The sequence below is a fragment of the Leguminivora glycinivorella genome, chromosome 22 (genome assembly GCF_023078275.1).
Source record: "Leguminivora glycinivorella isolate SPB_JAAS2020 chromosome 22, LegGlyc_1.1, whole genome shotgun sequence".
In the NCBI taxonomy this organism is placed as follows: Eukaryota; Metazoa; Arthropoda; class Insecta; order Lepidoptera; family Tortricidae; genus Leguminivora; species Leguminivora glycinivorella.
Window position 1 is genome coordinate 5,216,867 of NC_062992.1, and position 24,156 is coordinate 5,241,022.

Genomic DNA, 24,156 nt, shown 5'->3' on the forward strand with positions numbered 1-24,156 from the left:
CCCGGTAAGGGCATTATTTTTTGGGATTACCACAGATCCTGTTCCTGAGTCATGGATGTTTTCTATGTATAGCTACAAGTATTCGTATATTACATATATCGTTGACTGAGTCAACAACACAAGCCTTCTTGAGCTTACCGTGGGACTCACTCAATCTGTGTAAGTCCTAGGTACAATATTTATTAATTTGTATTTACTTCGTCCATTTGTATGTATTTATTTCATTTAAGCTACTACAATCATGTTCAAGAATAATATTAGGTAAATACAATACAATATTCTTTGTGTCATAAACTAACTATCAAACCTTCTCTCACACTTATTACCTAGTTACCGTTGTTGACAATGTTGACATATTTTGCTTGTCACTTAATTGAAAATATATTGTTATGATTGAATAACGTACGTGTTTATAATTTATTATGTAACACTATGGTAGACAACAGACGGTCTTATCGCTAAAGAGCGATCTCTTCCAGGCAACCTCTGGGTAGTGGAGACAAGACAAAAAAAAACAAGTGATTTGAGTAGGGGACAAGCAAAAAACTATTATTCAAAAGATCTCGGTACATGTAAAACTAACTTAAAAATACTAATTAACATAATAGGTTTAAGTAGGTGATGTACTGAGTGATAGAAAAAGTCAAATAATCTTAATACTAATAAACGTACATATAGGAAATAAAATAAACCTAAATATACCATACATAATTATATAAATACTATAACAGCACAGGTACGAATGTACATAGATCAAAAACAATGGGATAAGTTCGCCTTTGTACTTGTAATAAGCTCTTTTTCCTGTGTGTTGTATTATTTTCTGGTACAATAAAGTGTTTTACTACTACTACTACTACAATGCGGCCAATAGCGATAAAGGAATATGAAACAGGACCATCAATAAATATTGTATTAAATTAAAATTAAAATTCATTTATTTCAAGTAACACAACTCATAATTTACAATAAAATATAAAAATACACAGACACAACACACATACTAAAAAGTCAAGCAGCTGTGATTGACACACTGATAGGATAACCCTTATCAATAGTTATTCCTCACTGTGTCAACCACAGGTGCATGAAGCCCACAACAAAATGCGACATAAGGGCAAAACCTGTTCGCAATCATTGACATGTATTATGGAATAGATAAATAATGTTCTTTTACTTGACTTTTAAAAATGTGAAGAGACTAATGTGAATAAAAAAATCCGTATTATTATTCAGAGTCAGTCCAAGATAAATATGCAACGATTTAGATTGATGAAACTGTTACGTCTACTTGACCCTTGTATCTTAGCCTGACTTAATTAATAACCTTAGAAGTCGACATAGAATATACCTATCTACCAACTAGATAAAATATTGGAAAATCCCTAAGGCAAAATTAGCAAAACATGATTTGATCTACGAACACTGCGTTGAGGAAAATGCTTAAAATGTAAGTAGAACGTAGGGGAACCCCGCACAAGTCTGATATTTGTGACGTTTCCGAGAAAAGGTACCGTATCCCGATTGGCGATTACATTATTCGTAGTGTAAGACCTGAGTCAACGCTCGGAGCGGGGCGACCCGGGCGACCCGGGCGACGTGCGGCGGGGCGGAGGAACGTGCGACAACACTAGGGTTGCAAATAGAAAAAAAAAAACATTTTTTTTCTCAGAATTATGAAAAAAAAAACATGAAAAAAAAACCAAGCACCAGGGTCTTTTTTAAATATGTTTTTTTTTTTGTAGATGAACAAATGATACGACAATAACGGTTTTTCTTGATTTGTAACGTTTCAATAACGATAACGTGCATTTTAATTCGATAAACATTCAGTATGCAAAAGTTTATTGGGGAATCCCCGATGCGGCGTGGAGCGTGGAGAGACGGTGGTGTTGTCAACAGTAAATAGCGACAAGTACTAACTACAGGTTGTGTAAATGCTAGTTTTATAAAACCAGAAATTAAAGTTATTAAATTAAATTCCTTTAATAGTTAACATAAAGTCTAAAAAATCGTATAAAAGTATTAACTATTTTCAAATGTTGAGATTTCTTCCTTTAGAAAAAAAAACAAACTCCAGAAAAAAAACGGTTTTTTTAACGGTTTTTTTTTCAAGCCAGAAAAAAACCGTTTTTTGCAACCCTAGTCCATCCTATGCAGCGTCGTCTCAGGACACTTGTATGAGCTTCAATTGTTTGACATGCACGCCGCACGCCCCGCCCGCTGCACGCCCAATATGAGCGTGCACGAGGATCTTACGGCCCAGCCACGACATTGGTCTAAGCGCGACAGCGGTGAGCGGCAACCATACGTAAGAATGAAAAGTCCCATCGCTGTGTCTCGCTCCAATGTATGGCTGCCGCTCACCGCTGTCGCGTTTAGACCGACGTCGTGGCTGAGCCGTTACATTTAATGACTCTCCGATGTTGGTATGTGACGTAAGCGCCAACCGCTAAATTGTACCTTTTTCCGTAGAACGACGCGTTTAGTCTAAATTAGCATTTCTACACTGAGAGAAAATACAACCAATATATTTGAATCAACAAGTCGATTTTATAAAAACAACCTGACACATATTGTTTTAAACATACGTTTGGCTGATTCAAACGGATAAACCGCAACAAGTCGAACTTGTTAAATTCACAATGCAAATTTCTCTCAGTGTAGCCTCATTAGTATGCTGTTTTGCTCATGAATGTGTTTTATTGCTTTTCAATCTTTACTGAGTCGAACGACACTTTAACTAGTACTAGTGGTTCTGTGAATTTTAAACCTTCGCGATATGTTTAGAAAACTGTTAGGTAACCCTTAAATTGTTATAAAACTTAGTTCTTCAATAACGCAAAAGTCGTAGATAAATACAATAAACGCGTCGTTAGTTCGTCAAGTTTCGATGGTCTTTAGCGCCATATACGCTATTGGCGTTTTCAAATTGTCAAAAAAAAATTCTATCATAGAATTTACTCGCAAAATTTTCACGAGAATACGTTGAGACTTTCGACCCATAGAAGAGAACATTCGGACATAGGTACAACAAACCGAAGACCAACGCTATCGCTTTGGTCAATAAATGAACCAAATTACCCCTCAATTGTTATTAGTAAATGGCGGTACTTATCTTAAAGTGGGGTTTCTTAAACATTTTGTGATCACTGAACAGACCACTTTGAAAATACTAACCCCTGTCAAAAGTTTGTCCTATTCCGACCTATCTCAATTTGGATTTATTTTAGGAAAAGAATAACTTGCACCAACTACTTGCACTAACGACAATGGAGAGTTAACCCACCATTTTATATGGAATTTGACAGATGACAGCCCACTAACCCTGAGTTAAGTGGTTGGTGCAAGTCAGCCTTAGTGCGTTTTCACATTATCCGATCCGATATCGGATGTCGGACCGATATCCCATACATTACAGGCGCCATCTTGGATTTTTTCTATCGAAATCCTTCCGACATCCGATATCGGATCGGATAATGTGAAAACGGTCTTAGGTGTCAAGTTCAGTAATTAACCTACTACTGCGGCGGACTCCCTAGGGGTTCGTTTACCCACTTTTAAAAGTTTGTATTTTAAGGAAAATTAACTTCGCGCATGAAATATAATTATTGTCATTTACTGATATTTATAAATCGTTTTATTTGTCGTTTAGTCTCTAAGTATGGAGCACTGAACTCATACAAAATACGTTACACTACGAACGTGATAAATTGCACGTGTACGAATTATTTCATTCAGGAAGACCCGTACACTGGTTTGATTCAATAAATCTGCACGACATCTTGAATGACACAATCTTCAGCCTTGGTACGTGACCCGAATGAGAGATTGTGATCCTTCAATATTTGGCACATCGATAAATCAGGCTTATGTCAAAGTTTTGTAAACAGTACATTTACTGCCATCTATCGACAGAGGATTAAAACTTTTAGGACCTCAGACACAGTATAATAAAGAGTACTATCGTAGTATCCACGCATAAACTCCTTACAAGTTTCTGTGGCGCATCTTAGTTCTTAAGGTTTTTTAAATAAATTAAAAAAAAAGTATTTATTTAGTAGTCACTCCCGCTCCCCGCTGAAAGTGTCACCTATACCCGCTCTCGGTTAAAAACGCGACCAGTCAACCTGTCACATCTCACTCATGCCGGGTTTACACGGGCTTAGTAGCTAATACTTAGTGCGTGTCACTAACACTTTTCACATGCGTGTAAACACATTGTACAAGTGCTTAATATTAGTGCAACTACAAGTGTAAGTGAATAGAAGTCGGTTCTATTTACTAAGCGACAAGTATCGCCCGGCAAAAAATACTAATACTTGCCACTTTACAAATGGTGTAAGCATTACTGACAAGTGAAGTTCAACTACTCCAGTGATTAGTTTACTTCGTTGCCATGGCAATATCTTGTAACTAAGATTATTCTCTAATAGAGATGGGTAGTGAGTAAATACTCAAGAGTAAATATCGAGTAAATACTCAGTATTTACTCAAAATACCTGTATTTACTCGTTTTTACTCAAATTGGTGGGTATAAAGTATTTAGCATGCTGAAATGGAAATACAAATTAGAAATATTGGTGTATTTTGTTATCGGCTACTAAGTTAAGTAATCAAATTTATATGAATTTTATTTTAAAGACGTGCTCTCCATACATGTACCTAACTATTTTTCACAAAAATAAAATTCAGAAATTACCAGTGTATTATACATCATCTGATAGGTCTTTAAAAATTAATTGAATGTTTCTAAAAAAGTTTTTTAATAATATGAACAGTTTTGGAATAAAACGATAATTAAGGCCGAAATAATGTTTATACCTTTATAACTTTCGAATTCGTTGTTGGAAAAATATCCAGAAACCGTCAAATTATTGCCCATATAATACAAAACACAAAACTAGTACTTTAAACGTCATCAGCTGAGCCATTTTTGAGTTTTCTTTAGAAAACCCTTAATAAAAGGTCGTAAGTGCCACATTAACAATCACTTCCGAACATCATGCCGTTATCTAGAACATCAATTTAACTTAAGTCTCATACTTTTACTGTAAATACCTGCTTTTTTAAAACAAAACTGCTAACTAAACATTATCACTATTTTTTCTCACAATGATTGCCTCTTTTTCGATAAACGAAGACTCCTATAAGCTTCTAATAATATAAATCTCATTTAAACATGTCCACATAGTTAAAATAAACACGATTAAGTACTTAAATCTCATTTTTTTAATTATTTTTAGGTAACAGTTTCTACTCACCCAAATGAGTAAATACGAGTATTTACTCGGTGCTTTGAGTAAATTACGGGTAAATACTCAGTATTTACTCACCCCTACCCATCTCTATTCTCTAATACCCATGTGTAGACGGTTACTTGCCACTTGTCACTGCTGACAAGCCCTAACCTAACCGCTAATAGTAATGACAAATACTATTAAGCCCATGTAAACCTAGCTTCATACAAGCATGGTACGCGCTTACCATCACGAGCTTAGACTGTGTGCGTAGGAACGGGCCTCTTTTATATATTTGATCGCCATTGTCCAAGGTGTACTTATAGATCAAGAGCCCAGGCCCGCCAGACCTTCCTCAAATTCTCAAGGATGAAACTTTGGGACAATGTAGAGTTCACATCGGCGTTTAATGTGTGCATATTTTCTAACCAATTTCTAACAACGTGCTCTAACACATATATAAAAATCAGCCTTAAGAATTTAAGGAAAGTAAGCACTTTTTTTTTCACCTTCATCACTTGATAGCAAAAAATTGGCCGATGGGCTGAACTAGAAAATATGCACACATTAACCGCCGATATGAACTCTACATTGTCCCAAAGTTTCATCCTTGAGAATTTGAGGAAGGTCTGGCGGGCCTGGGCTCTGGGTCTATTATGACAAAGTAAATGTAAACTCATTGCTTTTACTGACATCTATTGACACAGGATTAAAACTTTTAGGAACTCAGAGTTTGACCCATCATTGTTTATCGTTGGTGTTAAAATGTATTATTGTCGTACAACTAGGGAACTCATCAAATTATTTTGTTGAATATTTTTCGATTTGTTCATTTTTCAAGTAGTCACACTACTATATATACATATTATAAATTATAAATTGAAATAGATATCATACACGAAGGAAAAAACGACAAGGCCCACTGGATGGCCGAGCCAGGAATCGAACCCGGGTCTTCAGTTTACGCGGCTAACGTCTTCACCACTAGACTCTGGTGGATGCTGCCTCTGCGTGTCGTGTGTCCCATGATACGGACAAGGGCAACATCCGCTCGGTGTAACCCTTATATCTCATTAAAGTGTCAGAAGGGCCTCTACGCGTTGGCTTCGGCCCATTGTTCCGTGATAGGAAAGACATATATAGTGTATAAGCCTTATAATAAAGCAATTTAGGTAGGAACAAATTGTTGCAATGAAAGTTTATGATATTAAATAAATAAATAATAAATATTGGGGACACCTTACACAGATCAACTTAGCACCAAACTAAGCATAGCTTGTACTATGGGTGCTAATCGACGATATACATACTTAAATAGATAAATACATATATACGTAGAAAACATCCGTGACTCAGGAACAAACATCTGTGTTCATCACACAAATAAATGCCCTTACCGGGATTCGAACCCAGGACCGCGGCGTAGCAGACAGCTACTAGGAGTACTAGGGTTGCAAAAAACGGTGTTTTTTCTGGCTTGAAAAAAAAAACATGAATAAAAACCGTGAAAAAAAACAGTTTTTTTCTGAAGTATGTTTTTTTCTAAAGTACGAAATCTCAATATTTGCAAAGTAGTTAATACTTTTATACGGTTTTTTTTAGACTTAATGTTAACTATTAAACGAATTTAATCAAATAACTTTAATTTCTGGTTTTATAAAAGTAACATTTACGAAATCAGTAGTTGGTAGTTATCACTATTTACTGTTGGCAACACCACCGCCTCTCCACGCTACATGCAGCATCGGGGATTCCCCAATAAACGTTTGTATACTGAATGTTACTTGAATTAAAATGTACGTTATTGTTATTGAAACACGTTACAACTCACGAAAAACCGTTATTGTCGTATTATTTGTTCATCAGAAAAAAAAAACATAATATTAAGAAAAAAACCATGGTGCTCGGTTTTTTTTCATGTTTTTTTTTTTTTTCATAATTCTGAAAAAATAAACATTTGGTTTTTATTCGATTTACAACCCTAGTCACTACCGACTGAGCCACACCGGTCGTCAACGTATTACATAATATATGCTATTTCAAAAGCAACTGGACGTAGTTAAGGCAAAAGGATCCAATTCACGAAAAATTAACAATGAAATTTAATGTTTCTGTCAAAAGGAAAAGTCATCCATTTCAATGGCATTTTTTTAGAATGGTTAATTTTATCTAAATTCTAAACTACTTCCAACTGTAATCGAGCACTTAACGTGAGTTGTGTTTGCATTACGTTCCGAGCCGAATTATTTTTAACCCCCGACGCAAAAACGACGGGGTGTTATAAGTTTGACGTGTCTGTCTGTCTGTCTGTTTGTCTGTGTGTGTGTCTGTCTGTGGCACCGTAGCTCCCGAACGGGTGAACCGATTTCGATTTAGTTTTTTTTGTTTGAAAGCTGAGTTAGTCGGGAGTGTTCTTAGCCATGTTTCATGAAAATCGGTCCACTATGTCGCGGTCGGGGGTTTTTTCAAAATTTTAATTTTGTGGTTAGGTTATCTATGGGTAAAATTTCAATTTCAATTCATAGCAAAAGTCATCGAATTACCTACATTTCTTATATTATAGGTATTTTATAGATTTACACACTGTATATGTAAGGAATGCTAATTCCAAATTTTCTCTCGCAACTAAAATGCGAACAAGTACCTATTCCGATAAAAATCTCAGGGTTATTCCAATAATGCTTGTTGACATAGCAGCGAATTAAAAAGGGAAATCTTTGTAATGTGAGTATATTTGACCTCTCAGATTACTTTCCGTCCAGTCCCTTTTCGTATTTTGTTTGAATAGGCATTACATTAACATTCAAACCATTATTTCCCCAAGTAAATATGTGAACTGTGCCTAAAATAAGTTTTTGGCAAGAATTTTATGTCTGATATAGTACGAATCATCTGAGAAGGTATTTCGGCTTTCGGAGTTATCTGTTAAACAAAAGCCTTTGTTTCTATTATTCACGGCGGCTAGCTCCCATCTCAACGGCACTCGCTGAAGTATCTGTGTTGTTAAAAAGCAACTATCATGATAGTAATAAGGTTCAGATAACAGATTACGGCAAAAGCCAAAAAAAAACATTTCAGATGATTCGTAATTTAGGTACACACATTAGGTTTGTTGTTTTATCACGAAGATCCTTTATTATCCACCTCATGTCTTTATTCTGATAACCCACCTTTCCACCACAGGGGTGACTCTCTACCACAGGGGTTCCCAAACTATTTTTATCGATTTATGATCGTCGCCTAGCACAATAATACAAGTTACAAATGGCGGCACGTAACTTTAGCGCTGAGTGAAATGTGGAGGGGATAACTGCGCCCCCTGCAATCCCCTGAGAGACCTGTTTTTGACTCACGCGCAATACGGTCAGTGCTAAAGTTATGTGCCACTAGCCCACTAGTTGTACTTAGTTTGGCGCTAGGTTGATGTGTAATCTGTGTTGATCGATGTCCCAATATTTATTTCATTTGTTTTCTGTTGAACAGACAATGGGGAACCTCCTAGTCTTCATCCTGGGAGACCTGCTGCCATTCCAGACGGTCCTGTGGATCCTGCTAGCCATCCCTCTGCTGCACTTCTGCATCTGTCTGCGACTGCCGGAGACGCCGTCCTACCTCATCAAATGTGGGAGAAATGAAGTAGGTTCATTTATGATGCCTCTCTGCCTGATAAAGTGTGGGACGAAACTAGGTTGGTTGGTTTGAGGTGGTTTGAGACACCAGCTTACGTCATCAAGTATAGGAGAAATGAGGTCGATTGATTTAAGACGCCATCTTACCTCATAAAGTGTGGGAGCAATGAGGCAGGTTGATTTGAGATGCCATCTTATCTCATAAAAAGTGGGAGAAATGAGGTAGGTTGAATTGAGACGCCATCTTGCCTGATAAAGTGTGGGAGCAATGAGGCAGGTTGATTTGAGATGCCATCTTATCTCATAAAAAGTGGGAGAAATGAGGCAGGTTGATTTAAGACGCCATCTTGCCTTATAAAGTGTGGGAGCAATGAGGCAGGTCGATTTGAGATGCCATCCTATCTCATAAAGTGTGGGAGAAATGAGGTAGGTTGAATTGAGACGCCATCTTGCCTCATAAAGTGTGGGAGCAATGAGGCAGGTTGATTTGAGATGCCATCTTACCTCATAAAGTATGAGATAAATGAGGTAGGATGATTTGAGACGCCATCTTACCTCATAAAGTGTGGGAGAAATGAGGTAAATTGATTTACACTTTCATGATTTCCACACAAAAAAATCCAAACGGGACTCGGAGAAACATTTAGTACCTGAGTTTTTACGATTTGACCCATATCTCTTACCTTGTACTTACATACGTGTAAATATACAACGTGTTACACCATGCACTGAAAACCAGAACACAGTTTGTTCAGAATCAAGAGTAGAATCGATTACGCTATATTTTAATGCAGGTTATTTTTTGTATTTAGTTTTCATTTTTTGCGTGCCAGGTCTAAAAGTTACAAAAGCAAAAGTTACTACTGTATCTCTTATAGAGGATTGCATACTTGGTAATGTTTTAATACTGGCTGTTCTTTTAATTAAAGATTGAATTTTTAAAATTTCGCTCTTCTGGCTCAGTGATAAGGTTCAATTTATCATGGCGAAAATACGACAGGTCAGTCCCTGTTACTACAAAGCGAATGTCAGTTGCCAATGTCACTACCGTATTTCAGGCAATAAGGGCTGTTTTTCTTACAATTTGTAACAAACTATCGCCTTATCGACTTTTGTTCTAAACCCAGTTTGTATGACTGACAATTGATAAGATACCTAAAGCCTTATGCCTTTGCAATAAGGATTACGAATTGCCAGTAATCTGTTTGGACCACGATGATACACTCACACGGCACGCATACGTAATCAACGAACGTAGAGTTACTAACATTAAATAAATGTCATATACAAAGAAAAAGTGACCAAGGCCTCCAGTGTTCCGAGCTGGAATCGAACCAGCGTACTCCGCTTACCGGGTGAATGCCTGAACCACTCGGCCATCGGTGCACGAAGGCAAGGGTCGAAATTTCCAAGTATATGACATTCCCGAAGGCTCGTGGCGCCCTCTGCCATCCCTGAGGTAGAACAGTATGGTTCGACCTCCTAGCTGAATCAACTCAGGTGATTACAAGCTAGCGAAGAGAGATGGCGCTGCCATTCATACTCTAAGAACAAATTAAATTATTTTCATAGAAAATATTTTAACTTGTATTTTTTAAGTAGTAACACTACTATTATGTTATAAACATTAAATAAATGTCATATACAAAGAAAAAGTGACCAAGGCCTCCAGTGTTCCGAGCTGGAATCGAACCAGCGTACTCCGCTTACCGGGCGAATGCCTGAACCACTCGGCCATCTGTGCACGAAGGCAAGGGTCGAAATTTCCAAGTATATGACATTCCCGAAGGCTCGTTTAAAAAATACAAGTTAAAATATTTTCTATGAAAATAATTTAATTTGTTCTTAGAGTAGAGTTACTAATCAACTAGACTTACGAAAATAAAAGAAACAGCAATATCTTTGGAAATAATAGGCCGATTTAAGAATAAATTCTCTAGACTAACTAGAGCCGTGATGAGTGGCGGAAAACAGGGGAGGCCTTTGCCCAGCAGTGGGAAACAATATAGGCTAAAAAAAAAAAAAACTCTAAATATTTTTTTGGACATTGGATTTTTCCTAGAAATATTCTAGACATGTATTTTTATATATATATATATACCTAATTATATATTTTTTGTTTAACGATTATTTTTATATGAAATTGTATATTATAGACTCAATATTAATATGAACAATAATTTACAACAATAAATTGCTCTGATAATTAGGTTAGATTAAGATCATAATATATATGTAATGAACTATTCATAAGAGCTTGTAACTAGGCCTACATGAATAAAGATATTTTGAATTGAATTGAATAATAAAAATCTGTTGGGGTGTCTGAGGTTTTCAGTGGTTGGTGTAACACGTTGTAGAGGTAGTTAAACATAGGTGAATATTACCCTTCAAAATTCAAATTATAAGATGAACAAGCACCTTCTGGACAAGCTCGTTTCGTCGTTTACGTAGGCCTCGTCTTCGCCTCGGCTAGACTGTAGGTATCCCTGAGTTAATTTTCTTAAATCAGGCTCAGGTATTCAAAACGATCGTTTAAAAAGCGATTTAAATAATCATTTCACAAAAATAACCAAGCCGTTTGGCGAAATATAGAATCCCATTCAAATCTCATTTAGCTATTTATATCACGTTCCGATCCTACGCATTACCACGTGAGCAAATTATATTATTGTATCGCTAATTACTAATCGCGTTATTTAAAAACGGTTTGTAAACCTTTATAAGGTGCAGCGGGGTAATTAGTCGTCTAATTTCGAAAGTCACATAAAAATTACCATTATTTCCATCATATCAATATCCCCTTTTGAAATTAGGTACCATAATTGACACATGACAGCGTCCACAAAACGTAAACTGGCGCGACCTAATGAAATTTTAAATAAAATCCTGTAATAATATAAAAAAAAATTGAGTACTTAAAAACAATATCATCGCTTACTTTAAACATAATCTAACATAATTATGTTACATTTTTGCGGATTTTCATTAGTGAGTATTTTACGATATTAATTTATCACGCAGGATTTACTTATTATGTCTTTTATCATTAATTTTTATTTTTAAACTAGTGCTGTGGCAGAGTCTGTCATTTCGATTCAAATGACATTTCAGTAAGTTGATAGAAATCGTATATTTGTTTAAGCGCCTCCTTGTACATAGGGCCTAATCGATTCAACCAATTCGTAAATAATCGCTAGATTTGGTAAACGATACGTCTTAGCCACATCGCAACATACTTCAAAACAAATGTGTCAAAAATATGAATTTACAGCTCAGGCACAATAGTGTGCTACGCACGCAGGTCATCCCGCCATCTCCTTTCGCACTGCCTATTTGTAAATGCGACACACCGAAGCGATAGTTTATACAACTAGTGTGCTCGTTACATCCGCTGGATAAAAGCGATTAAGTGTCGAATCAGTCGACCTGTCATATCTCACTCGTACAAGCATGGTACGCGTTCACCTACACGAGCTTAGACTGTGTGCGTAGGAACGCGCCTCTTTCATATATTTGATCGCCATTGTCTGAGGTCTGAGGTGATGGTGCCCAGTAGGCTTATTCGCTTAGTTTTTATTTAATTTAAATAGTTAATTAACACGTTCGCTGCGGCAAACCAAAACCTTAACCCAAAATCTAGTGCGTTACGAGGCCCAATCCGCCCCGTAATAGTTTACATCGTAGTGCGTTACGGGTATAAAAGTGCCCCGTACGCCTAAGTCTGTTAAAAGTGCTGTAAGTTCCTGAAATATTGGATTTTCCAATATTTTTTTCGACTAACTGTAAAAGTATGAAATTTCCTACGTCTCATTATCCCCGCACGTGGATACGATAAAAACTCAGAAAATTATATAGAAAAGAAAATACGGGGTTATTTTATCCCCGTATCGCACTAAAATTGAAAAAATACGAGGCTTAGTACACCCCGTAACGCATGTAATGTATTAAGGTCGATAAATTAGTAGTGATGGGAAATAAAACAATCGATGTATATGCTGTATTAATAGAAAAATTACACATCAAAAATATGATACTTCGCACTCTTGTATTTTTGTGAAAGTAGTTAATATAATTAAGTAACAAAGAGAAATAAAATAAGATAAACCACCACCGTTTTTACATATTAAAAACATATATATAATTACCTGCTTGCAATTAGATGTCAATTTGTGGTGATTTTGACGTTTATTGTGTGGGATAACCTTTGTTCTTGGAATAATATATAGTAGTTCAAACGTGTGGTTCGAGCGCTTCATTTTTAATTTGCCGATAACAAGTATTTCAGCAAGCACTGCACTAGCGATACTGTGCCCACAACCCCGTACGGGCCAGCAAATTCTTTTACGGGGTTCATGGAGACCCGTATCGCACTAGAAGGTAATTTTTGTCCCCTGGTCGGTACGGGGTTCCTGAGACCCCGTACATAATTAATATATCAATAAATAATACTTTTGAACAGAAATCCAAATGTATATTTGTCATTTTCGTAGTTGTAAAAATGACCAAAATACAGCTTCCGCACCAGCGGAGAGAACACGATTTTTCTCACCCGCACTGAGTGATGACAGCGTACGGGGTTCAAAAACCCCCGTAACGCAGTGAACGTGTTAACCTAACCATTAGATATTATAGATAACAAAGGCAGGAAGATCTTTGATCAAAAAGACCCGGTTTTAATAGGGTTAGAATGTAGTTTAAGTGAACGACGAAATTCGCCTATGTAATAGAGGAGTTCACCTCGAAAATATGAGTGAAATAATGATTGATCGGAAAAAAGAAATACTGATAGACAAGATGGAAGAATTTAGGATTAAATACAGTGTGTAAAATCGCCGTCAATAGAAATTGTCAACAATGTAAACTAAAATATCAATATTCTAGCACAATTTTATAATTTTAAAGGTTGAGAATTATAACGTGATATGAATTGATAAATAACACATGAATTTAGCCAACATCTGATGAGTTAGAATGGAAATTAAAGACATTTTGACTACAACAAGGTTTGTTTACATTGTTCACAAACTCTATTAACGCCGACTTTAAGTTTTATACGGGCGATAAATTAAACTAAACTTAGGGCCGGTTGCTTCAAACCGTCTGTCACCATTAAAGGTTCGTTTTTTATTGTATGGGAAGTTCAATAGACATCAGCTGCGTGACGATGATGTGTCTGTCAAATGTGGTTGATGCAACTGGCCCTAACTGAACCCTAATTCATTAGGTATTAAGAGGTGTTTTTGAGCCACTCTTAATTTGCACCCGATAATTATATTTTCAAAATTGTCTCATCACTAATTGTACAGTAAACGTGGTTGTGATGACAGTCAATGACAACTGTCAAATTAGTGTTTAACGCGAGTGTGTTTGCATTACATTGCGAGCCGTATTATTTTGTATGAATATTTTTTTATTTCAATTTTAAGCATTAGTTATCTTATTACATTTTTGCGTTTTTAAATGACTACTCATAGATAATACATTTTTGCGGTAAGGTACAGCGGGGCAAATCTCTACTGGGGGGCAAATATCTGGTCCATTTTTTCCATGTTTTACAATGTTTGCAATATTAAATAGTGTCCACCGGTTAGATATGGTTTGCGTGTTTAGTGGATATATGTAGAACTCAACATCATAGTGTAATAATGGAAAAAATTGATTAGTTACAATTGCCCCCCAGTCGAGATTTGTCCTGCTGTAACTTATAGTAAAACAGCGTCTCGTGAGCGAAGTATGTAGCCAAATGCACAATCGCTTACAGTATACTATCTGTTTCGTATATTTTTGCAAAAAAACTTATTTCTAGGTATGTCTATATGCATCATAGACGGAAAAAATATCAGTTTATCTTGCATTTGTTTGTTATACCTTATTTTATATTTATATGGTGTTCCCGACATTTGGGAGGCATGCGAGACCGAAGTCAACTAGTAGCCCGTAGCGGCCCTTTGACACTTTAATGAGAAAAAGGGGTAAAACCGGTTTTTGCCTTTACCCGTGTCATGGGACGCTTGTACAGTAATAGACAGATGATATCCGCCAGGGCGTAATCAAATAGTTATAGGTCAACCACATTTTGGCACTAAAAAAAGCCGAAAATATAAAAAAATATTTTCATAAAACGCGTGTTTTCCTAAACCCTGAAATTGATGGAATCAGCAACGAGCCATAACACTTAAAAATTGATTGAAAATGTAGCGATGGTTCGAATTCCATAAGAAAGTTGATGTTCACGCATCTTTTTAGTGGAAAGATATTTTGGGTGACCACATATTTAAGTGGCGAAAGCGAAACAACACAACACGAGTGTTTTAATGTCTAATTATGTACCTACACTTTTGTTTTCCGTTAAATTCGACACGTAGCTATCAGGAACTACCCTGTATATCACTTTTAGTTAAATTCGCAACAAAATATTTCATCATTTTCATACATAATAAATTAATTTATTAGTGTGAGAGACCCTTAACAATAACTTTCAAGTTAGTGTCCAGTGACTGACGGCACATGTCAAAACAAATATCATTTGAAATTGGTAAAGGCTGTCACACACGTGTTCAGTAATTATCTTTATTTTTTTTAATAACTCGATAACCGTAAGAGTTAAGACGCTAGTTTCTTAGAGATATTAATTGTATTTGATGTAATGAATCATTAATTGTCTTTCTCTACATCTATATTGGTAATAAAGTAAGTTTTCTACAATATACAGATATAGCCTAAGTTCTGGCAAGATGTAATATCAACTAGTAACTGTCAGTTCATGTTGAAAATGTTAGACATTTGAAACAAATGACTGATACATGCACTTCAACCGCAAATATGATTCTCATTCTGAACGGAACGTTCTAAATTTGAATGTAATTAGAGTATCAGTTACCGATATCGTAAAGTAAAAATGAAGAATCCCTAGCAGATACAGATTTCTTAACCAATTCATTGCCGAAAACGCCAATTCGCGTCACGATCACGATGCATGTTAATTGTAATGGGGCTCTGAACTTCCGCAATCAAGGGGTTAATATAGGCCATTTGCTTATCGCTCTTAAGCATATTATAGAGAACTTATGATATGGATGTAAATAAAGATTATCAAACAATAAAAGTTACGGAGGGAAATGCAAAGAACAAAACTTTTGACATCTTAAGTTTGTTTGGCCTAGTTAGGAGCTTAACATAATCCAACGTCCCCGGCCGTACCCCTAAAGGTGGAGGGGAGAGGGGGGTTTGATGAAGGTCCTTTTCTTCGGATTTAGATCTTGAAAACTATGCTTCTGCGTCATGAGATTATGAAACAATAAAAGCTGATTAAACTTGTGTGTTTGTGTAAAGATTTTCGTTAACTTGTAAGTACAGGGTTCGAGACATCCGCTCCACAGATAATTAATAAGTTACTAACGTAACAGATCCTTCACTTGCCTGTAATACGACAAGTACCTACGCTTTATTTAACTAATACTAATAAGTTATTACTACGTAAAACTCAGAAGAAGATAGTAGGAACGTGCCACGCGACTACACAGGCCGGAGGTGCCCGCTCTTGAAAATTTATTTAGGAATCAAAACTTCATTATGTATTGCCTACACCTTTTGGGAACAAAACACAGCGTTTTACAGGCGTAGCGTAATCGAATGATAAGTAAAATACAGTCACATTCTCCTTGCCTTATCCCGACATTCGCTACCTGGAGTCCGCTTTGACAACTAATCCCAAGATTTTGCGTAACCTGTCTGCGTGCGTAGCAGAATGCACAAACGCTCACGAAACGAATCGCTCGTAGATATCTATCTCTATCGCTCTTGCGTATTGGCGCGACAGAGCCAGACTACCTTTCGCGGCGTTTCGTTTTCGTTTCGCGTCTTAGAAATGCCATTCGGCTACGGGGCCTGAAGGGTAACTAGACCTTATTGAGATTAATCCGGTTTCTTCACAATGTTTTCTTCACCGAAAAGCGACTGGCAAATATTAAATGACAGAGACTAAAATGATTTCGCACACATAAGCTCCGAAAACTAATTTGTATAAGCCGGGGTTCGAACCCGCGACCGGATAAAGTCTTACTAACTTAACAGATAAGTAACTTAACAGTTAATAAATGAATAATTAAATAGTTTGGATTTCTTTTAACCCCTTTTTGTCAAGAGTTGCACTGAAACTTAGTAGTTCATGTGCTCTGCCTACCCCTTTATGGGATACAGGCGTGATTATATGTATGTATGTATGTATGTAACTTAACAGTATTTTTAATAAATATCTCATTTATTGATCCTCACCCGCAACTAAACAATTGATCTTTCCTTGAGAATTAAACTCTACTCTTTTATAGACAAAATAAACTATTCAATGCACATCTATTATTTAAAGTGCATAATCAAAATACAGAGAGAGAATGAAAGGAAGTCACGACACCTTTTGTTCTTGTCGGAAAATACACACAGTATTATGTGTATGAGAATGAAAGACGTATTGCTACAAACAAATGAACATCGCCGTGCGTTGCAGGCACTTGTATCACAGAATATATAATAGTACAAGTCTTGTATCAGAAGACTCACGTGTTCATATATGTGTGTGTACCTAATTTGATTTTAGTAATAGTTTGCAAAGGCACACACGGTGTAATATGAAAGCTGATAACTAACATTAACAGAGCGTATTCCTGATGATCACATTTTAAGAGTAAAATGTCTTTTTTCTGAATTTCGCTTAGTTTCACAGTTAACTCGCCTTTCGGATCGTTTCATGATAGTACATTACGATACAAGTGCGTAAAAAAGGAAGTTCAAAACGAGTGGCGATAAATGAAAACACGACCGAAGAAAACTCGAATGAAAACACAAATATTTATTCAAGTATGAACTTTAACATGCTGTCAATAGAGTAAAAAATGCATGATGCATATATAAATTGACCGGTCTGGCACAGTCGCTAGTGACCCTGCCTGCTACGCCGCGGTCCCGGGTTCGAATCCCGGTAAGGGCATTTATTTGTGTGATGAGCACAGATATTTGTTCCTGAGTCGTGGATGTTTTCTATGTATATAAATATTTATATATTATATATATCGTTGTCTGAGTAGGTACCCACAACACAAGCCTTCTTGAGCTTACCGTGGGTCTCAGTCAATCTGTGTAAGAATGTCCTATAATATTTATTTTTATTTATTTATAAATCACTATGCACTTAAGGATTAATGTGAGAATGAAAACTATGGTACAGGATAATCTATCAGGCGAACCCCGAACGATATGCGACTTATTGAAAAGAACGTTCATATAAAAAGCTAGACAAATCGCTGGACAGGGAAAGAAACTAATATCTCTCTACCATTCCGCCATAAGGGGGCGGCAAAAACATTTCGTTTCCTTCGAAGCGCTGTTTCGTTCGCTGGGAACTGAAAACGATTGACATCTTAACAGGCAGTGTTATACAGTGGGGCCTGTAACAAAGGCGAAGAATTGAACTCTAGGCTATTTTCCTTATTAGACTTATATTGACCGGGATATAGACCTTGATTACCTTTTTGATTTTTGTCGAGCTCCCGATATTTCGACGCAGTTGCATGCATCATGATCACGGGAAACTGCGTCGAAATATCGGGAGCTCGACAAAAATCAAAAAGGTAATCACGGTCTATATCCCGGTCAATATAAGTCTAATGAAAATAACCGTGAATCATTCAAAACTCTTATTTTCCTTATACTGGTCAACATTTGTTCGGCGACTTTTAAAAATAACTTGTATTTTGATTTTTATCACCCTTGAAAGTTTTTTCTAAGAGTTGCGAATTTTTAGAGATGTATTGCGAATTCTGTTAACTCTAAAGTGTGACAGACAACGTCAATGACAACAATAATGGCGTACATTGAAGCTAATATTTATTTTGTATGAAAAATTAAAAAATATAAGACTTCATAATTTTTAAAAGTCACTGAACAAATGTTGATCAGTATAACGAGAATAGCCTACAGTTCAATTCTTCGCCTTTGTTACAGGCCCCACTCTGTATATTAAGAGTTTATTGAATTGAGATCTTCGTGACAATACATTTTTGAGTTTTGAATGATTTACGGTTATTTTAATTATTTAGATTTTTTAAGTATATTGACCGGGATCCTTTTTTAAATATTGGGAGCTCGACAACAATGAAAAAGGTAATCACAATCTCTTAACATAATTTTGCCTTATCTCCGAAGTTTCGACTGGCCGTGGTCACAGAATACCAAAATCCTCCAATTTAAAATCTGCGACTCTAACACATTAGTGCGATTACAGCTTATTGTGTCGGGGTGCGTCCCGTTCTCACCTTTTGTAAGTGCAAAAAGGGCGCACCGAGGAGGTAGGCTATTAATCACACGACCGTGCTGATACCCCCGATTATCTATGTGTTTTAAAACATCAATGTTTGCCAACAGGAGACGGCGAAGGTCCTGAGCTGGCTTCGATCTCTACCAGAAGACGACAAACGAATCAGCGAAGAGGTGGACCGCCTTATCATTGAGCAGACCACCAGTGAACCCAAGTTCTCACCGAAACTGTTATGTAAGTCACTAGAATACGAACAGTCAACCAATTGAAACCCTAGGCCACTCTACAACCATGTCGAAATGAGAAGCAGTGAGAAATTTCTTACAATCAGGGGGCCGATTTTTGAGTCTCACGGCGTTCGAATTCAGAAAATTGTCACTGAAAATAATAGGCAATTCACCGTTTTCAACCGGTATTTTAGTGACAGTGAGACTCAAAAATCGGCCCCCTGATTTGTAACGTCACTATGACATAGTTCTACAGTGGGCTAGGCTACCAATTGGTTGACTGTACATCCATACTAATATTATAAATGGGAAAGTGTTTGTTTGTTTGTTTGTCTTTCACGGCAAAACGGAGCGACGAATTGACGTGATTTTTCAAGTGGAGATAGTTGAAGGGATAAAGAGTGACATAGGCTACTTTTTGTCTCTTTCTAAAGCAAGCCAAGCCGCGGGCAAAAGCTAGTACCTACATAATGCTTCGCAAAAGGTACCCCTTTTATTTTTACCAGAGATAAAACGTAATGGTCACTTAAAACTGCTCAAGTTTTAGTGCCACGCTTAGTAGTTAAGGGAAGTATTGGAAGAAGATCAAATCGTGATTTTTGCAGTGAAAAGTTTAGCCCATAAGATCTCATATCCCACTGTCGACTTCTATGACACCCGCCACGGAAGGAAAAAAGTGTAGATGAATTCTTAATCCGACACCACACGGGCCTAGAACAGCTAAAGACCATAATCAGGCTAATTAAAAGCCAATCTTAATCTCCGTACCGTATCGTATAAAACTTTTCCCCTCACTAGCTCGGAAACACGTGTTTTGTCCTTTAATACCAGCGGGTAAAAACGCATTTTATCCACTAGTGGGTAAAGTAATTTGACCTTGACTAAAGTCAAATTAACTGCTTTAAAATTGATAAAAGTAGGTGAATCTAGTAATAAAGATGATTTACCACCTGTGGAACTACTGGAAGCAGTGATAAACGCATTTTTTGCGTTGTAGTTTCCTCGCTATAGTGAGGGGAAAAGTTTTGTGCTACACTCGGGTGCAAATGTATTTTACTTCTCGTGTGTTAAAAAACTCGCAAGTTCAGGATTCTATTCTCGAACCACTCGCTTCGCTCGTGGTTCAACTATAGAATCCTTTCACTTGCTCGTTTTTCAATTCCACACTCGGCGTTAAAATACAACTTTGCCCCTTGTATAACAAATAACTATTGTTCTACTAATATGGAAAATTAACTACCTACTTATTTACGATATGCTATGGAGCATTAACGATTGGCCGCGGGCCTTGTACCACTGATAACTTTCATTATGATTTATCTTTGATCGCATGAATCGGCAAACATTAGAAGGGAAGAGCCATTCTAAGTAGAAATTATCAGCAGAATTGAGATCTGGCTCCGTAGCCGAATGGCATTTCTACGACGCGAAACGAAAACGAAACGTCTCGAAAGGTAGTCTGGCTCAGTCGTGCCAATACGCAAGAGCGACAGAGATAGATATCTACGAACGTTTCGTTTCGTGAGAGTTTGTGCATTCGACTATACACGCTGGAATGTTAAACAAAATTTAAATTTTGTAAAGAAAACGACATAATAGACCGATTACCATCAAACATGGCTAAGAACACTCCCGACTAATTCAGCTTTCAAACAAAAGAAACTAAATCTATATCAGTTCATCCATTCGGGAGTTATGCTGCCACAGGCAGGCAGACACGTCAAACTTATAACAACAACTTATAACTTATAACAATTATCAGCCTATCCTCATCCACTGCTGGACATAGGCCTCTCCTAATGCACGCCACTGCTCCCGATCTTCAGCTAATCTCATCCAGCCAACTTGCGGATGTCCTCACTCCATCTTGTCACAGGGCGTCCTGCACCACGTTTGCCGAGCCAACGTTTACAATTGTATAGCACCAACAAACAAATCAAGGTTAAAAAATAGGAAAACAAACAGAGTTCAGATCACAGGTCCATTGGCCAATTGACTTTTAGCGCCATACAAATTCATACAAACGAATTAATGGGGCAGATTGGGAGTAATGGGCGATGCTGGACCGCGGTCTGTGATTGGTCCCGGGGAGGTCTTGCCAATTGACATGATAAATCTGTATTGTTTTCCTTTCTGTTTAATATACATTAGTTTTCGACTGTCATAGAGTGTGGACGTCATCGCCATTGCCAAGGACATGGATGTTAGCTTGGTCAATGTAATAGGGAATTAACCCCTTACCTATTCATAAACGTACACTAAAGTTACTAAGCCGATAAAGTTCGTTTGTCCCTTTCCGACGTATTGGTGTGATAGAAAGGGACAAGCGAATTTTGTCGGATTGATAACTTTTGTGAACGTTTTTTTATGAATAAGGGGGTTAGGGTTTCCCCAAACTGATCAGCGCGGCGTCTCAGTACAAGATGTACTGACATTGACTGAACTAGCATGACAAATACAAACGTACTGGGGGGTTACCATGAAGTGCTAAAGCCGTTCAGTTTAGGTTGAGAGAAAGGGACGAAGCTATAGCAGTTCCATAGCTCCGTCCCTCTCTCTCAACCTAAATGTACATGAACACTCACGCCTGTTCAAAAGGGGTAGACAAAGCACATTATACTACCAGTTTCAAACAATGCCACTCTTAGCAATTTAGAGGTTGAAAGATAACCTAACCACAAAATTAACATACATACATACATACCTTCACGCCTGTATCCCATAAAGGGGTAGGCAGAGCACATGAAACTACTAAAGCTTCAGGGCCACTCTTGGCAAATAAGGGGTTAAAAGAAAACGAAACTGTGGCATTGCAGTGACAGGTTGCCAGCCTCTCGCCTACGCCACAATTTAACCCATATCCCATAGTCGCCTTCTACGACACCCACGGGAAGAAAGGGGGTGGTGAAATTCTTAACCCGTCACCACACAGGCAAATTAAAATTTTGAAAAAACCACCGACAGCGACATAGTGGACCGATTTTCATGAAACATGGCTAAGAACACTCCCGACTAACTCAGCTTTAAAACAAAAACAACTGAATCGAAATCGGTTCATCCGTTCGGGAGCTACGATGCCATAGACAGACAGACAGACACGTCAAACTTATAACACTCCGTCGTTTTTGCGTCGGGGGTTAAAAACTAAATTGTGATAAGTATTGCAATGACGGCTTGCAGCCCAACTCCGATACCATAATCGCACCTATATCCCTCAGTTTACTTCTACCACACAATAAAGGTTCCATAATAAATCTTGTTTATTATGACCCCAAAAGTCACTACGCAAAGTTTGACCGTGTACGAGTATAATGAGTCCAGGCCCCGTAGCCGAATGGCATTTCTCCGACGCCAAACGAAAGCGATACGCCGCTGGCTCTGTCGCGCCAATACGCAAGCGCGATAGAGATAGATATCTACTAGCGCTTCGTTTCGTGAGCGTTTCGTGAGCGATTGTGCCATTCGGCTAGCCACCCAGTGATCGGTTTTTTGGATTCACCCTCGCGGGATATCAAGTAGAAAAGTTAATATTGATACGACGAAATGGTTCGTAATCCAGATTTGGACGAACTTAGAGTATACGCCCAACAAATTTTGTCTGAGACAGCATCCGATGAAACTTTTTTATATAAATTCGCTCCGCTGACGTCAGTTGAGATAGAAAGGTCTTATCCGCGTACAAATGGATTCTGGATGTAAAAAGAAATAGATTAAAAATTGATAATATTGAAAAAATAATGATTATTTATTTTAATTTTATACAAACCGGACATTAAATTTAAATTGTTTTTCTAAATTTTATTGTAAGAATATCAAAGCTAAAGAGTTCACATTTTTAAATTGTTGGAGAGATTTATAGTGGTTATGAAATCGCATGTTAGTAAGGCCTATTACGTTATGTACTATTTTTAGTTTAAGTTTATAATGTTAATGTTGTTGCTTTATATTTTTGGTTGAGCAGTAAAACCATTTGGCATTGTGGACATTGTACATATTTTTTTGCCTTTTCTAACAACATTAAGCCCGGATTCCCGGGGCATATCCATACTAACATAATGATTGAGGTCGTTCACCCCATGTCGAATCCAAAAAACCGATCACTGAATTAATGACGTGTAATCATCATACAATTTTTTAACCCCCGACGCAATAACGACGTGTTCTTAGTAATGTTTCATAGAAATCGGTCTACTATGTCGCGGTCGGGAGATTTACTTCTTATCTGTGGTCGGGGGTTTTTTCAAATTTTTTTTTTGATACATTTCATTTCCTTGCAGTTACCGACAAAACAGCCGTCAAAGCGTTCTGGGTGGCGCTGATCGTGAACCTAACCCGCGAATTCTGCGGCTGCATCGCCGTGCTGGTTTACGCAAGTCATATCTTCGCCGAAGCTGGCAAAGACGAGGGGTCCAGCATCGCTCTGTCGCCGAACAAGCAGTCAATCCTGTTGGCTGCTGTTCAGATCCTGGGATCTATGCTGGCGTGTCAGCTGGTGGATCGCGCTGGGAGGAAGGTATACTTACACTTTTTCACCGAGGAACAAATACTAACACCCGTATTCATAAACAAGTTATCAAGCCGATAAAGTTGCGTTTGTCCCTTTCCGACGTATTGGTGTGATAGAAAGGGACAAACGAACTTTATCGACTTGATAACTTTAGAGTACGTTTATGAATAAAGGAGTAAGTGTATAAGGCCCACTTGCACCGACCTCTTTACTCAGTGTTAGTGGGCTGTCATCTGTCAAA

The 24,156-nt window shown here is 37.4% G+C and overlaps 1 protein-coding gene across 1 annotated transcript in view; it reads left to right on the plus strand.

Annotated features, from left to right (window-relative positions):
- LOC125237901 (facilitated trehalose transporter Tret1-like) overlaps positions 1-24,156 on the plus strand; it is an 83,297-nt gene that overhangs the window by 51,709 nt on the left and 7,432 nt on the right. The window contains exons 4-6 of the mRNA XM_048145141.1: positions 8,724-8,876; positions 19,289-19,415; positions 23,686-23,921. Of these exons, the coding sequence (XP_048001098.1) occupies positions 8,724-8,876; positions 19,289-19,415; positions 23,686-23,921 (516 nt within the window). The remainder of the gene's footprint in view (positions 1-8,723; positions 8,877-19,288; positions 19,416-23,685; positions 23,922-24,156) is intronic.